The 15,810-nt window shown below is 48.5% G+C and overlaps 1 protein-coding gene across 3 annotated transcripts in view; it reads right to left on the reverse strand.

Annotated features, from left to right (window-relative positions):
* Positions 1-115: 115 nt before the first annotated feature.
* EDC3 (enhancer of mRNA decapping 3) overlaps positions 116-15,810 on the reverse strand; it is a 29,775-nt gene continuing 14,080 nt past the window's right edge. For all 3 annotated transcript variants that reach the window (XM_076348533.1, XM_076348532.1, XM_076348531.1), the window contains 3 exons: positions 6,955-7,108; positions 5,115-5,332; positions 116-3,944 (listed from right to left, as the gene is read on the reverse strand). In XM_076348533.1, coding sequence (XP_076204648.1) covers positions 3,610-3,944; positions 5,115-5,332; positions 6,955-7,108 — 707 coding nt within the window. In that variant the 3' untranslated portion in view covers positions 116-3,609. The remainder of the gene's footprint in view (positions 3,945-5,114; positions 5,333-6,954; positions 7,109-15,810) is intronic.

The raw sequence follows: 15,810 nt of genomic DNA on the forward strand, positions 1-15,810 counted from the left end.
CTCCCTGGTCTCTGCCCTCGCTCCTCTTGAACAGTGCGGAGCAGCGGGAAGACTTGCTCCAGCTGTGGTGTCAGGCTCTAGAATGATAGCAGACAAATAAATAGCTGCACACAAATAGCACACATGAATAGTTGCACTTTATTTCAGGGCATCCCCCAGTAGCGGCAGGAATTAGTCGTTACAAACATTAGGTCACAAATGGAATATCAAGCAGTGACGCGGTGCAGTGATCTTCATGTGTTAGTGACCAGAGCAGCACTCGCAGGCAGTTCCTATGATGGTGGTTAAGGTTGTGGGTCAAAACTATCTCAAACACAGATTTAAAAAAAAAGTGTTCCATTCTTTGAATTAACTCTGGCAGCGTGGGGGAAGGGGGAGAAGAAGGGACCCAGACCCCTTTCTGGGTCTCTTGAGTGCTCCAGAAGAGCTCACACCTGCACATAAGATGCATTTCATGTGGGTGAGGCCAGTACTTCCTCAAGTAAGCCTCTGTATCCGAGGGAAAGTACAGCCAAGTACCCAAATCTGTTCTCATCTCCAGAAAGTGAGCCCCCTGTAAAGTTTAACTGTGCCAAACGCAGCCCACAGCTGCCTGCTGTGCCCTGAACACTGCACGGGTAGGGATTGGGAATCCCTTTCCTATCGGGAGGGTTTGTACCCTCCTGTTGTGCAACACTGCTCACTTTTTTTTTTTATTTTTTTTGCTTAAACGTGGGGAACCCTATTGCTGCAGGGCTGGCGATGCACGGGGCCTCCGTGCTTCCTGGAGCTATGCAGCAGCGAGTACAGGCCCGATCCCAGCTGCCATCCCTGCAAAAACTTCCTTACCTGGTTCAGTGCCCTTCTGGGCACGTTAACTTCAGCCAGCGTAGAGGCAGAAAAGGACCCCGTGATGAAGCCTGGAATTATTTCTACACTGTTACTGCTCGGTGCGTACAATCTAATAGCCAAACCCAGAGGAGGCGAGAAAAGCCTGCGGCCTGGTTCACAGAAAGCAGAAATTGAAACGGCAGGTTCTCTTATCGAGTGTCTTGAGCAAGGAAAGTGAAAATAAGGGGGCTAAAGCTACCACAGCAACGACCAGGGGGACGGTCATGAACCTTTTTAACCCAGCCGCCGCTCCTCTGCCTGGCTAAAGATTAGATGAAGCTGAAACAGCCGAAGAAACAAGGCAGGCAGAGGGAAGCCTCACATTTGTGTTTTAAATAACCAGCCACATTGCTATCCCTTCCCAGTGCGGCCGAATCAGAACCACGGCTTGTTAAATGCCACTACAGTTCTAGCTGAAACGTGGTTCACCTGAGGAATAGGTGCTGGGCACCAGCCTACGGCAGAGGAACCGCTCGAGGGCAGAGCTACGCCCTGTCACAGCTCTGACGGGCGGCCAAGCCTCCCCGTGCGAGCGCTCGGCGTAAGCCAGCGCGGACGCGGTTCAGTCGTCCAACCCTCAGCGGGGAAAGAAGCTCAGGGGAACCAGGGGTCCAGCCACGGAGAGGGGCAGAGCCCTTCGCCCTGCTGAGGTAGATACGGCAAGGTGCAGGCGGTTTGGCAGGGGAAGAGACCTCAGGCAGCTGCAGGGGCAAGCCCAGCGCTCACCAGCCTCCCGTCCTTTCGGGCTGGGTCTTCCCCCCTCACTCCACGCTTCCAGGCAATATTAATTGCTCAATTGCTTCTTTTCAACCGGGGAAGACCCTTCCCTCCTCCTTTGATACACTTGGCCTTTGTTCTAAGCGGATGAAAGACAAGTGCCCGATCTGTAAATCCCCACCACTCCGAGCACAAGTGGGTCAATAGGTTTGCTACCTGCTTAGCACAGCGGAGCGACAGGGCAGCTACAACAGCAGGTGACCCCTTCCACACGTCCCTGCGCTTCAGCCTCAGAAGGGGTCCAGCTCCCCTGGAGAAAAGGCACCGTTTGAAGCCGTGAAGCTCTCCCAGATGCCAGAACAGGGTCTGTGCAAGGTACCTGCAGGAGCTCTGGGGACAGGTAAGGTACCAGAAGAGCAGCAGAGCTTCAAGCACTGCCCACACTCACGGCATGGGGAGCAAGCGGGGAGCTGAGCGCCTCTTTGCGAGAACAGGGCCCCTGCCTTGCGTCTGCCCGGTTCCTCCGGAGGAACAAGCTCGCCCTTACAGCACCTCCTGCATCACTCTAGGTTCAGCGCTTCCCTGGGTCAGCTACCGGGTGCAAAGTCTTCAGAGAGCGCTCACAGAGCCAGCACGATGGATTCCCGAAGCCAGCTAGCTGATGGTTTCTCAGCTCGTCCCTGCTCTAGGCACCGCACCAAGGCTCCATCGGGCCAACAAAATGAACGCGGGAAAAGATAACCCGACGCTTCCCGGCAGCGCGTGGGAAGCGAGCGCAGCACAAGTGCAGTTAGCAGAGCAACCCGGGGCAGATCCCCTACAGTAATTTAGACAAGAACCTCCTGCCGTACCCCTCCAGGGCAGCAGCTCTCACCACGCCATCTCCTGCAGGCAAACAGGACCGTGTAAGCTGAGGACCCAAGTCCTTCCTCAAGCTGGTTCCCAGCACATGGGCGCACACACACGCGCGCACACGTGCCCACCCTATATGCAGGCTTCGAGCCCAAAGGGAATGAACAGATCCATGACCTACTTCCCACACCACACGGAGTGTAGGAGGGATACTGGAAGCACCGGGGGAACTCACCCAAACATCAACTGCACCATACACCACGCAACAAACTCAGAGTGACGCTGCCCTGCTTCACTACCCTTTCCCTGATTCAGCCACTCGCTGTGCCAGAAAGAAGAAAGGAAAAAAAAAAAAAACCCAAACCAAAACAACTATCCTGGAAAAACTCTTTTCCAAAACACACCTTGCTCCCATAGACCTGGGCTTCACCCACTAAGCGAACAAACAAAAAGCCACAGAGTATATCAGCAAGTAAGGCGTAGCTGAGGACACGGGTGTTCCCAGAGCATGGGCAACCTGAGAGCTTCTGGCTCTTGACATAAGCTTTCCCGAGGGGGAACGCTCTCCTTGAGGGGCTGGAGGGTCCAGGAGGGAGAGCGAGCTACAACTGCCTTCAGGAACATAAAACAGGGGAGAGGGGGAGTCAAAAAGAACAACGGAACGAAACCAAATCCTCCCTCCCGGTACGACTGCAACAGAAGGTATTTCTACACAATCAAGGGGTGCTGTTCCCAGCAGGGTGCCCTTGCTGGGTCTATCCGCCCAGAAGGACTGAGAAACACATCTCAAATCTCCAGACCACCCGTCGCTTGTACCACCTCCACGTACACCCCCTCGTTAAACAGCCTCCCGGCCGGGCCTGGGCAGCACTGGCCACCTTCGCCAGGGACAGACAGCATCTTCCTGCGTGTTCCTTCACACAATGGCACAAGAGAATGAAAACAGCTTTGCAGGAACATTCGCTTCCTTCTTTTTTTTGTTTCATTTCATGATTATTCTTTTTTTTTTTTTTTTTAAATACACAATGTTTCTTCTGGAAGGAAAACGCTCCAGAACTTCACATCCTTAAGGCGTCACGAGTTTACTAGTCAGGATCCACTGGACAGCTTATTTGACAGACCTCCTCCTTCTCTCTTCTCTCCCTTCAGAGCCGCGTGGCTGGATGGGCTCTAAGTGGAGTGCAGGGGGATGACGAATTTGCAGCCGAAGGGCGAGTGGTAGTTTATTCCCACTTCTTGAAAGACCTTCTGGGGAATGCCAATGTCACAGAGGTACACCCGCCCTGCCCTCTCGCCCAGGGGCAGGGGCAGGCCCAAGGCCAGCGACCACTTGGCGTCGATGCCCTGCTCCATTTCGTTTATCGGAGGGTCTATGCTGAGGACGGGTGCCCGGTTCTGGTTGGCCCAGTCCACAACTGCTTTGTACCAGGGCTGATCTCTCAAAAAGGCATTTTCATGACAATCCAGGCAGTTGATCACTAGGTCAACAGGGGTATCTGGGAGATCTGAAAGAAACACAAACACCGTTGAGCGCTGAGGACCAACCTGAAACCACGAACTAAGGCTCAGTGCCTTCCCTCCTTGCAACTGCCAGCAGATATTTCATTTTTTTTTTTTTTCCCCCTCCAGCACCCCCAGTCTCACTGCATACAGTCTAGCCTTACCTGTTGTTATTGCTGTCCTTCTGCAAAAGACGCCGACACCGATATTTAAAAGCTCTTTAGCACTCTGGAGAACGTTCACAGACTCTCAGGTACAAAATCTCATCAAGTGGTCAGCACTTGAGCAGCCCCAGACGCTGCCGCTGAGCTGGCTCACCAGTCCAGGCAGCCCAGGGAAGCAGTGGTGTTCTCTCTCCGTTATAAAAGGACCATTTTATATTCCACAAGCTGAAAAAGAGGCCTATTTTTCCCGGAACGCGCCGACTACCTCTGCTATGGAAAGGCAGCTTGTGTGCTGCACTGCTGCCTGCCCCACTGAGCTCCGTCGGTCTCACTGCACTCACCTGCTCTGTACCACATCTGCTGTATTCCTCTTACCTCATGGACCACGAAGTCCTCGGTGCAAAATCTTTTATAATCTTTTCTAACAGACAAGTAGCTCAGCCAGCACAGCGCAGTCCCCCACCCCGCCACAACACAAAAAATTGCGCGCTGCCCTGATTACCAGGTTTGTTTCTCCCAAGAAGTTTAAATGAAACAGGTTTGAGAATACCGCTGGTGAAACGACAAACAGCAGCCAGCTCTCTCGCAGAAGACGGAGCATCAGTTTATTCTGGGGCAAACTAGGAGATGTGAATTTTGACAGCTGCTGGGACTAGTTCAGCAAAGCTGTCTGCTTGGTTTGAAGAAGCAGCAGCTGGATGCTCATTTAGTGGCAGTTTCGACATGCTGAACAAGGAAGGCCCTTATCCTAAGAGAACGGCTGGTCTGACTCAGATCCATACAGCAGCTCTTCCCTATTTGTTCATACAGGAAACATCTGTACCAGCACAACCGCTCCACTGTTGAACCTCTCGAGTCTCTGCTGTCCCGCCAGCCTCCGACCAGCCACCTGCCTATGGCGGTGCCACTAGATGGTGCCACCGGACCGGGCAGGCACTGGCGAGCTGAGCGGCACAGGTCTCGGTGAGGCGCGAGGGTGGCGGAGAGCAGGTCTGCTCCTCGCTCACTTACCTTTGACGCTGGACACCTGCTGGCCTTGCGTCTTGCTGAAAAGGTTCAGCTCGTTGGTGATGGATTCCAGCATCTTGACAAAGTTGGGTAGGAAAAGGATGACGTGGACGTCGTGGTTGGAGAGGTGCCGTCCGCAGCTGATCCCCTGGGCCCCCTTCACGTGGGGGCCGCACAGCAGGGCTACCGTGGGCCGCTGATGCACGTTCTTCGGGTTCAGCCTAAAACGCAGACAAAAGGGGACTTAATAAACCCAAGAATCTCTTACCTTCTTCCTGTAAGAGAGAGAAAAAAAAAAATTATTAAAAAAAAAAAAATCAGTAAAATGCAAATTTACAGGTGTTTTGCAAATCTTCCGTTGCCTCCGAGAAGGAACCCACATCCTTTTGTAGCGCTGACACTAGAGAGCTGCTCTGCTTGCAGGTTCCCTTCAAGGCTTCCTTGCACCCACAACAGAGAGCACAAGGTCCCAGTCTATCCTGGCTCATCACAAAGCCCACTTGTATTTTCAAAGCAGGGGGTGTTTTCACTGCTCATGTAGCAAGCCTGAATCCAGTGCCATTTGACTTTTAGGAGGCCTTTTTTTCCTCTGACCCTCTTGATTTTAGAAGAATGCTAACTATACAATCTTAAAAATATGGGGTGATTTACTCCATCAGTAGAGCCACAGTTAAAAAAAAAAAAAAGAAGAAAAATAATTTCTACTCCCTAATTGCTACTCCTCGTCAACTGCAAAATAAAGTTGATTTATTTAAATGGCCTGCAAGCCGTCACGGGTGGCTTACAGTAGGATTTTCAGCAGATAGGGTCAGTGCTGCCTGGTGCGTCATCACTTACTGCTCTCAATCAAATGATCAGGTCCTGGTAAAGTACTACCAAATAAACAGATGGAAACTTAAGGCTTACCTTCCATTTCAAGAGCAAATAATTTGGAGCATCTATCAACAGCATAAAAATACACGTGCAATTGTCAGCCCGCATCAACAACTACGGTAAGCGCAGGCACAGAGCGGACCTCTTCAAACGAGTCAGCACGTATATTCATGCAAAGAGCAGTAAGTGCACTCCAAACCTGCTATCAAATTGGGCAGGATATTCTCAGTTTAGGTGTAGATGCCTGAAAGCTCGTTTAGCATTGTGAAAAGCTAAGCAGCACTTTGTTTTCATGTGCTGACTTCTGGTTTTGTTGATATCATTAAATCGTGACATGTAAAAACAACAAAGGAAGGGTTTACTTATTTGCAAAAAGGAATAGCTCGCCAGAAATTCTGCAGTGGTTTAATCTGCCCTGGGTTACACCTGTGCAAAGCTCAATTCCCTGAAAAAAAATCCCCGTAAGCGGAGAGAAAAATCTCAGCTCTGTCTGTTTTGTCATGGACTCAGAAGACACTTCTGCTTCTGGGACACAGGAGCCAAAAAGAAGCCCTTAGGAAGTCATTCATCCAAGATGGTACGTTCAGCCAGCCCTTTTCTAGAGAGGCTAGAGAGGGGAAAAAAAAAAAGCAGCACGGGCATGGAAGCCTACTGTAAGGCTTCCTCCCACTTCAGGAGCCTGAGCCTCACACTTGTTTTCATGATTATTTGGAAACAGGCTGATACACGAGCTACAACACAGGTCTGCACGGCATTGGGATGAGTTTTTTTTCCTTTAGAGGCAAGAAAGGCAGAGAGCTGACAGCTGCCTCCAGCTCCAGCGCAAGCGGCGGCAGGCATCCACGTCACATTTACCTCGAGAGTAACCTCTCGGCCCTCTTTTACCTCAAGCCCACTTAGCAGAACAAGATAAGCTGAGCTCTTCTTAGAGGGGGCAAACCCACAGCAGAGCGAAAGGCAACAGCTTTACCTGTTGGGTCCCCCAAGGAGGCTCAGGGCCATCTGACTCGCACACACTCCCGTCATCTCCAGCCTCCGCTCCAGAGTCAGCCCGTGCTTCTCAGCAACCGAGAGCAGCTTTTTGTGAAGCTCGTAAGACACGCTTGGAACAACCAGCCCGGAGTCTAGGGTTCAAAGACAGCAGAGGGAGGAAGACAAAAGTGGGTATAATCGGAGACTTTTGCAGGATGCTGCAGTCTGGTAAGGTTTTATAGGACAACTCTTAGAAATGATGACAGTGAAAAGGCTTATTAGCTGTTAGCAAGGGGCTGCTTAACCCAGTAATCCAGGTTCCTTCCAAGACCCTCAAATGAATCCAAACTAGTGCATCAGACTCAGCTCACTCTGTTTGAGTGAAGCGCTGACAGCTAAACGCAACTGCTGGGCTTGAAATAATACTTTTCCACGAAAATTCAGCAGGCAGCTGGCAATTTTAGCAACACGTGGACTGAGAAGGCCTTTTTGACTTAATAGATTATTAAGTTCTTTCTTAATGGTCTCCGGGCCACCAGTGCTTTAACCCACACCCGTGCCCAGACACATACAAGTGTTCCTAATCACTGTGAAAGTCAGAAGAGAAGCTGTGAATCAGATTTCCCACCAAAAAAGCTTGGATGCATTATGCTTCCTGACGTCGGTAGTGATCGGCCCCAAACTTAGAATCATAGAATCATTGAGGTTGGAAAAGACCTCTAAGATCATCGAGTCCAACCGTCTCCAGCCCCTAACCCACATACCACAGCAAAACAAGACGTCCCACATTTACTAGGTAGGTGTCCCCACCACCCGAGCTGTGCCGTGCCAGAAGGGCTGGCTTCAGACACAAAAGCTGAATCACGATACACTGAGGCGGCAGGGGAACGATGAGGCTGAAAGAATAAAGCCTGTAGAAAAATACTTCTCAGATGTTTTTGTCAGCCTGGTCTGCGAGCCAGGAAATGCTCCAGCTTGCAGATCAAGGGAAAACAAACAAGAGAGGTTTTGCTAAGCGCTGAGAACAGCTCCTGCAGTAGGAAGCACTACAGTCCTTCCCGCTCGCTTCTACAGCAAACTTGCCTGGAATCAGCAGGTAAGAGAAACACAAACCTGAGTAACTGTTCTGGTCGATTCTTTATACTTCCCTTCTCCAGGCAGGCCAAGCTGGCACTGACTTCACAGAAATAAATCCTGCAGCAACATCTGTAAACTCCCCTGGAAATAAATACAGAGGATTCCTTGCCACCAAAAGGCAGCTTGCTCTGAGGGGAGCCACAGCAGTTTTTGGTGGTGTGTTGAATAGTGGAGGACAAGGAAACTGAAAATAATTACTGATGGTATATGGAGAGAGAAGAGGAAAACGTGACAGGTGAGAAAACTGCTGCAGCAGCCAGCAGATATCGTGAGTATCTTCAACCACAGAAATCAGCCTCTTTATTCTAACTTTTCTCCAAAATAATTCGGATACCCAAGCCCCTTCGCTCTGTGTTTGAGGATTCGCACCTATGTAGAATCAGAAACACGTGCTATTGTTCCCTTGCAACATCCTCCTGCAAGGCCTGGATGTCCTTAACTGTCTTCCAGCTAAGGAGCAGCGCAGCTTAATTCCCTCCCCATACGGGACGGCCACATAGCTGGAGCACAGCTGCCAGCAAGAAAAGCTCTCAGCTCCTTCTGTTCACATCATTCATAAGCACTGCTCCGAGCTAAACAAGCAATGCCAGCAGAGTCCGGCTGAGCCAGGGCTCTGTGAATTTACTCTTAGTTCCTACTCTGGGACAGGCAGATGAGGTGCACGGGAGTCAGGCACGATGAGTCAAAAAGGTCCGGGACTCAGACCGATGGCTGCTACAGCTCGGGCACGATGCCAAAGCATGAACTTGGTCCTTCCATCAGCACACTCTGCTTCTGCGGTGTTCAACGGCCAGCAGCCCTGACTCACCTTCGCACTCCCATCAGCGGCTCCGCCGCTGAACTCGGGGGCGACGGCAGCCACCCGGGCGCTCATCGCAGCCCAGCGCCGAGGAGCACGGCAGGGCTCGGACCGCCTGCGCTAATGGGAAAGAGTCTTGGGAACATGACACGGCCCAGTGAAAATGCTCTGCAGCGATACAGGCTCAAAGGGGAACAGCCACAGCGTACACATCCGCTCAGAGAGGAAACCTAACAGTTACTCGTGGGCTCGGGCTCTTCTGCAGACAAAACCCGTAACCAGAACCAGTTGTAACATGCAAGTGCCATATTCAAATGAGAAAAGCAGCGTGTATTTTAGTTGTGAGGAATTATTGGTACTGCCGTATTTCCCCAGGGTGCCCCAGTCACAAACCACTAAGTCAAGCTATGGCGGAAATGGCAGGTTTTGCACATCTTGAGGTTTTCGGAGCCAAATCGGAGGTATTCCTGCAAGGTAACAGTAAAATGTTGTGGAACAGATCCTGCTGAATCCTTCTAGCCTTCATTTCTGAACTCACCGGCTAGTGCTCTGCAGATACAGAGGGCCCAAACGTGTTCAAACACTTGACCTTGCATGCTAACCGCCGATTAAGCTACCTCTGTTACTAGTCTTTCATTACATGCAGCACACATGCAAGCATGCACATTATCAAAGTCATTTCAGACTCCTGATAGCAGCCGCTGAACGTTTGGAGTCATGAGCCACTAATAATCCTAAGCCCGTCAGACTAGTCACGCACCTGCCCTGTGTTCACACACCCTCTTAGCCTCCAGAGTCACGCAAGGCTCGGCTCTGCCCCTTTCCCATTCCTATTTTTGCTCCTTCATCAAGTCTTGTTTTTCAAGCTTGAGGGAGGACTTGGGATGAGTGACCTGAGGTCAGGATCTCTCCAAACAGTTTGGCGGGACGCGTCCCCTGCTAACCTGAAACAGGGGGCTCCCAAACTGTAGTTCTGCTCCTTCTGAACTGCAGGGCTACAAATTCTCCGCTTAAATTTTGCGCAAAGTCCCCAAACTAGAAGGGCGAAACAGCCGATCTATATTCCGCTGCCTGTCCGATTTAGTACGACTGCCACCAATGTCTTCTCTGTAACCATTTACAATCACGTCCCCCAGACCACGAGCTTTAGCAAGCCCACATTTACCGTCAGCTAGCCGCGACTCAGAGCCCAGTGGGTTATTGCAAAAGGGGTTACTGGGAGGCAGCAGAGGCACGAGATGAACTTGCACGCAAAACAGCAGGCCCGAGCCAGGGCTACACTTTGTCCTAATTGCTCCCTCTCAAGAGCAGGCTTAAATGCCAAGAGAACTTCCCTTCTTCACACTCACGCAAGATCCAACCGGTCAGACTGGCTTATCAAAACCAGGCCGAGGGAGTTAAATAAACTCTGGCAGAAAGCAATCAAGGAGGCGACGTGTAAACCCACAAACAATAACACTACTGCAACAAAACTGAACTCCTGCCAACTTTAATTATGTTTGGGTTGGACAGTGCATCTTTATTGTTTGGTAATGAAGGTAATAAAATAAATTAGCTCAGGCCTTTTAATATTAAATAAATGTATTTTACAGCTGCCTGGAAAACAAAAAAAAAAAAAAAGAGACAGATATAGACTAAACAGTTTTGTGACACGCAGAGTATTGCTGAAGCCTGATTAAACATGAAGTATTCTCCATTTATGAAGCACACTCTGTCCTGGGCACTACGACTGCGAACAAGTTATCTCCTCGAGCTTCACTATGCAGTGTTACACGCATACTGGCTGGATTAAAACATCCTATGCCAGCAGAAGGACTGAGCTAACTCTTCAGAAGTTAGCGAAGTAAGAGTTTTTCCCCAAACAAGCCCAGAGCAACGTTGCTGTCAGAAGTCCAAACGCCTCCCATGCTTTCAGTTGCAGGGAGAAAAAAGAAAAGAGGGGGTTGCTGCTTGAGTAGCTCAGTGTGTAAGCCCCATCTTTTCTCTTGACTATTTTAGCAGCTCTCTAGCTGCTAAAATAAATACAGGCAAGCTGCAGGAATGGATGAGCTGGAACTAGGCTTAGGATCTCCTGAAAGCTGTAGGTAAAGTCATTAACTCTTTCCTTTAGCCACAAATAACTCCAGGTTCCAGAGCCACACAGCTCGCAGTCTAAGATGCGGTGCCGTGAAGTGGGTGTAACTCTTGTCCAGTTCAGGCAGATGGGACATTACTCGCTGTCTTTTGCTGGTTGTAAAGCTGGAGCCACCTGCCTGCAGACTCAGCAAAACACAGTTACTTGCCCCACAAACACGAATGATTTTCTCCACAACCTTAAGGGCTAGATTTTTTTTTTTTTTAAATCATTATTATTTTTAATTAAGACAAATTCTGTGGGAGTTCTGGCTGAAGTTCCAGTGTCAGCCTCTCCCAGCGTTAGTGCACAATTCACTCCGGCTGAGCAAAAAACCACCCGAGGGACAAAGAGACTTTGCCCCACGACCACTTTGTTTTCTCCTGCCGTTGGATAAAGCGAGCTTAATTTGCACTCTACTCAAAGATCCCAGAAACACTTCACACATTCAATACACACAATCGCTGTACGGCAGTCATCCATAGACTGAAGAGCTAAAAGCTAGAGAGTAGAAGAGTCAGTCAAGGACACGGCACACAAAAAAAAGCAATACTGTCGGCATCACCCTCGCAGAACAGACTCAGCCTTAGTTTTGTAGTCCAACCCTGGCACATCAGCTCTGCCCGCTGCATTGATTTACTTCTAAGCACACATTTTCTTTCGCCATCCCCTTACCGTGGGGGAAAAGGTTTCTTGAAGGACAGGCTTGGTTCGGTTAGGGGGAACACAGAGAAATATCGACACTTAGTCCGATTTTCTGAGCACAGTCCTGCTTTCGCTTGACAAATGGCCATCTCAAATTTCTACAGCAGTTGAGTTTGAAAAGTCTCACTTATTTTCCAGAAGAGACGCTGGGATGGAAACAGCATATTTTCTACACTAACAGCATTTACGAGAAGAGAACCTGCTTTGGGCAAAGCCTTACTAGTACATCAGGGAAATACATATATACCTTACCTACGTGGCATGCAGTTCTCCTCTTTACTCATCTCAGTGTGCTCATAAAGACACTTTTTTGGCAGAAAAAGTTAAGAGGAAAGGAGAGATGAACTGAAAAAAAAAAAGATTTGGAGAGCCTGGTATGCTTGAGATTATATTATATAGAGTCACTGATGATGAACTGAGATACTCCATCCTACTGCAAACTCCTCTGAGCTCCAACATACCTGCAGAACATTGGCTTTGCGGCTACTGCTAAAAGACCTGACCCCAAAACACCGTGCTGTTCAAACACAGATCGCTTCAATGCCGATAGCCAACAGAAGGGACAGACAGATGCCGATAGCCAACAGAAGGGACAGACAGATGCCGACAGCCAACAGAAGGGACAGAGACAGACCTATGCCAACGCACATTTAAACTCTCTATCACAGCTCTGGAAGTGGAAAAAGACAGCTCACACCTCATAAAAAGGATCAGCCTTTCCAGGGAGGCAGATTTTTGTTAAACAATTGCACTTTCCTTTTCAAGCGCCATGTAACAGCAAATAAAGAGACAGATCAATAGCAGCCAGCCCAAAAGAGTAAAGACTAATTATATATTTGGGAGCGACTCATGTGTGGAGCCCCAGGGACAGACTCAGCTCAGTCATGATCAAAGACCTGGTAAGCTTTATTAGCTTCGGGTTTTCATTTTTGTTTGGAACAGATCCCCATCTTCACTCCCTGCTTACCTCTAAAACACACGCTGGTATACCTACATGACTGCCTGCCTCCATAAAATTAGCTCTCAGAAAAGCATCCTGGTGGACTGAAGTGTTTATCAAGCTTTGCTTACATCCTACACAGATAGACTTTAGTCAGTAATAAACACACAGACTGGAAGCCCTGCAGATTAGTCTTTTGGAGAATCGGCATCAGCAGTTTGCTGGTTTTACCGCTGCACAGTCCCGGTTATTTCCCAGCTCCATGGAAACATGGCATGAAAGAGCATGCAAGGATTCACAGACTTCTTCCTCTCCCACAGTGACAAGAGCTGGATATTAGCTCACTGTCAATCACCAGCATCACTTTGTTTGTGCTATTATAGCAGACAGAATAATCATTCTATCAGCCAGAGCTCTTTTAAGACAATCATCTTCAAGATCAGCCTAGGGAAAAAAATTATGAAGTATCTATTTCTCCTATAACTAGGAAGTGCTTTTTGCAAGTAAAGCTCCCCTTAGGAGTCCAGAGACAACTCTGTAGGGAGAATTCAGAAGCAAAAAGAGAATTCCTGCCACAGATACATCCAAAATCATGGCTCTCGGGGCTACTGGCACTCTCATTTAATTTCAGCTGCTGCTGCTCGCTCTTTGAGCCACTGAGAGAGGCAAGCTGCCTACAGCTTAGCATCCTCCTTCCAGTTCCTAAACAAAAGAAATCAGGATTTTTTTTTTTTTCCCAAGTGACAGTCCATCATTACTCCAAGCACACTGAATATCTTTCTGTCCCTCGGAGGGCTGACTCGCTACAAAAAGCGACTGAATGCCAGAAACAGTAGGCAAGTTACAACTGTTTACAAGAGCTTTTGCTAGACAGCCATTAGCATTTCCTAAGCAAAAGTAAACTTCCTCAGCGGACACAAAAGAAGTCACTCCCTGTGGGAAAAAACATCTAGAGAGACACAGCACTGGGACACTTTTATCATCATTCACAGGACTGTGAATGGGCCCTGCTCAGCACAGGCGACAGGGAACTGTAGCTGTCAATACCCTGCCCGTTGTGTGACACGACAGCTTTTCTTCCAAACAAATCCAGAATTCCATATGGGAGACTAATCACCCAACAGTAGTTAATGAGGCTAGCAAGACCCTGCAACTACAGAGGCGAGGCGTTTGCCACCCTCCCTGTGCAGGCTTGCCAAGCACAAAACAAGAAAACAGCAGTCCTTTCACTGGGCTGCTCCCTTCAGCGCGCCGCAAACTGGGAGCCAAGAGTTTCCAGAGTAAAGGACGACGGAGCTTAGCAAAACACGATTTCATTTTCATCCCCTGAATTTACTTACTGATGCTTGCTGCTTATTGCACGTCAGTTTTCCCCCCAGGAACTGAACTGCTAGAATACCGTATTAGCCATACTTCTCAAATTGGCAGCTAACAGTAGGTTAGCTTTTGTTTCAGACTAGACATACGTAGAGGCCCTGACTCCTCTCAAACGAGCCAGCTAGAAGATGAATTGACAAGTAGCAAATTTAAAAAAAAAAGTCAGTCACACATGAAAATGTGAAGTGCTTATTCACACAGCACACAGGCAATCGGTGGAGCTTCTTGCCACAGGACACTGTAGAGCGACTGAAAGCTTGCATAGATTTTAAAAAGCAATAGGTTAAATTAAGCAGAAAAAAACCCCACCTCATCAAATCTATTAATACTGAACTATCACTTCTGCTTCAGGAAGTCTTAAAATTGTGAAAGACAAAGCACTGAGGGGAAAGTCTCACTGCACGATTACTCTGTTCTTTCACTTTTCCTGAAGTATCCTTGGAAACACAATACTGAGCTGGACAAGTTCTGATATGACCCAGTACGTTTTTACCTCATTCGAGAGCGGAACACATCAACAGGAAGATGGATGACACAAATGGAAAACTATGGTATCGTTGTATAGCAGAACCATTAAAAAAAATGACTTTCTTTTAAATCGAAAAGCAGCAAGTTATTGCAAACGAATCAGCTTCCTTCTGTGAAGTGTTTCACACCCCAGATGGAGTTTCTGGGCAGAGAAAGAATGACAGATCAAGGACCCGATCACACTTCTCCTCGGTGGCCAGACCACCAGGATATTAGCTATTTAGCATCTCTCTACAAAAAGATCTGAAGTTTGATTTTATTCTGATGTGGAAAAGAAATGTTCCTGGAATGCCAAAGTTCCTTCACACCTACGTTGTGCAAGTGCTACAAAGCATGCAAACCAAAGGCAGGACACCACAACTAGACTACAGTTACAGGGAATCTGAACCTAACTGTAGCATAAAGTACATATGCTATACTTCATAGCATGTGTATGTGTAGAAATAAAAAGATTCCTTATAGTCAAATCCATTTGCATACATAGGCGGCTCCTGGTGAAAACACCATTACTCGGTGCTCGGCCAAAAAAAATACTGCTGAACATGAAATGAAACCAATTCTACCCTTCCCCAGAGCCATGGATTAGGAGCTGAATAATCATTCTCTGCATTTTGATTTTAGGAGCGCTGCTTCCCTGCAGCCAGGCAGCTCACTGATCCACCCCGCTACCTTCACCTCCATCCAAGAGCCTACTTGGCGGCAGCAAGGACCAGAAACCAGACTTGCAGGAGAACACCTGCGCCGCAGCTGGCACCAGCAGGCTGAGCTAGTTTCCCCTCGTGATACGCTTGACAAATACTTCAAGTCAAACATCTGCCTAAAAGTTTTTCTTTCCTTTTATAATTAAGACTAAGGTAAAGCAAAGGAGAGAAAGATATTCTTTACACACACGTGAATGTGTTTGTCCAGCTTCCTGGGGCGCGATCTTTCACACAGCAGCAGTGGACAGTAAGTAAGTGGGAGGGGGGACCCCACAAAAAGCCTTTTGTAGAACGAATGTTTGGAATTATGGATGGGAAGAGCCAGAACTGCTTCTTTTTACACCAAGGACATTTAAAGTTCTGCAAAACCACGCAGAAATATCTAACTACCACCTAAGGAGCATCAGAAACACACGAAATCTCCTGTCTTTTACCAAGAAAGCACAAATTAAGACATGCTACCGTGTACCTGAATCCTGAGACCATCCCTCCCTCAAGAGCCAGCAATCAAGTCCACACAGGTTCGTCATGCTACTGAAATCAAAGCCAGGATT

This window comes from Aptenodytes patagonicus, chromosome 10 (assembly GCF_965638725.1).
Source record: "Aptenodytes patagonicus chromosome 10, bAptPat1.pri.cur, whole genome shotgun sequence".
In the NCBI taxonomy this organism is placed as follows: domain Eukaryota; kingdom Metazoa; phylum Chordata; class Aves; order Sphenisciformes; family Spheniscidae; genus Aptenodytes; species Aptenodytes patagonicus.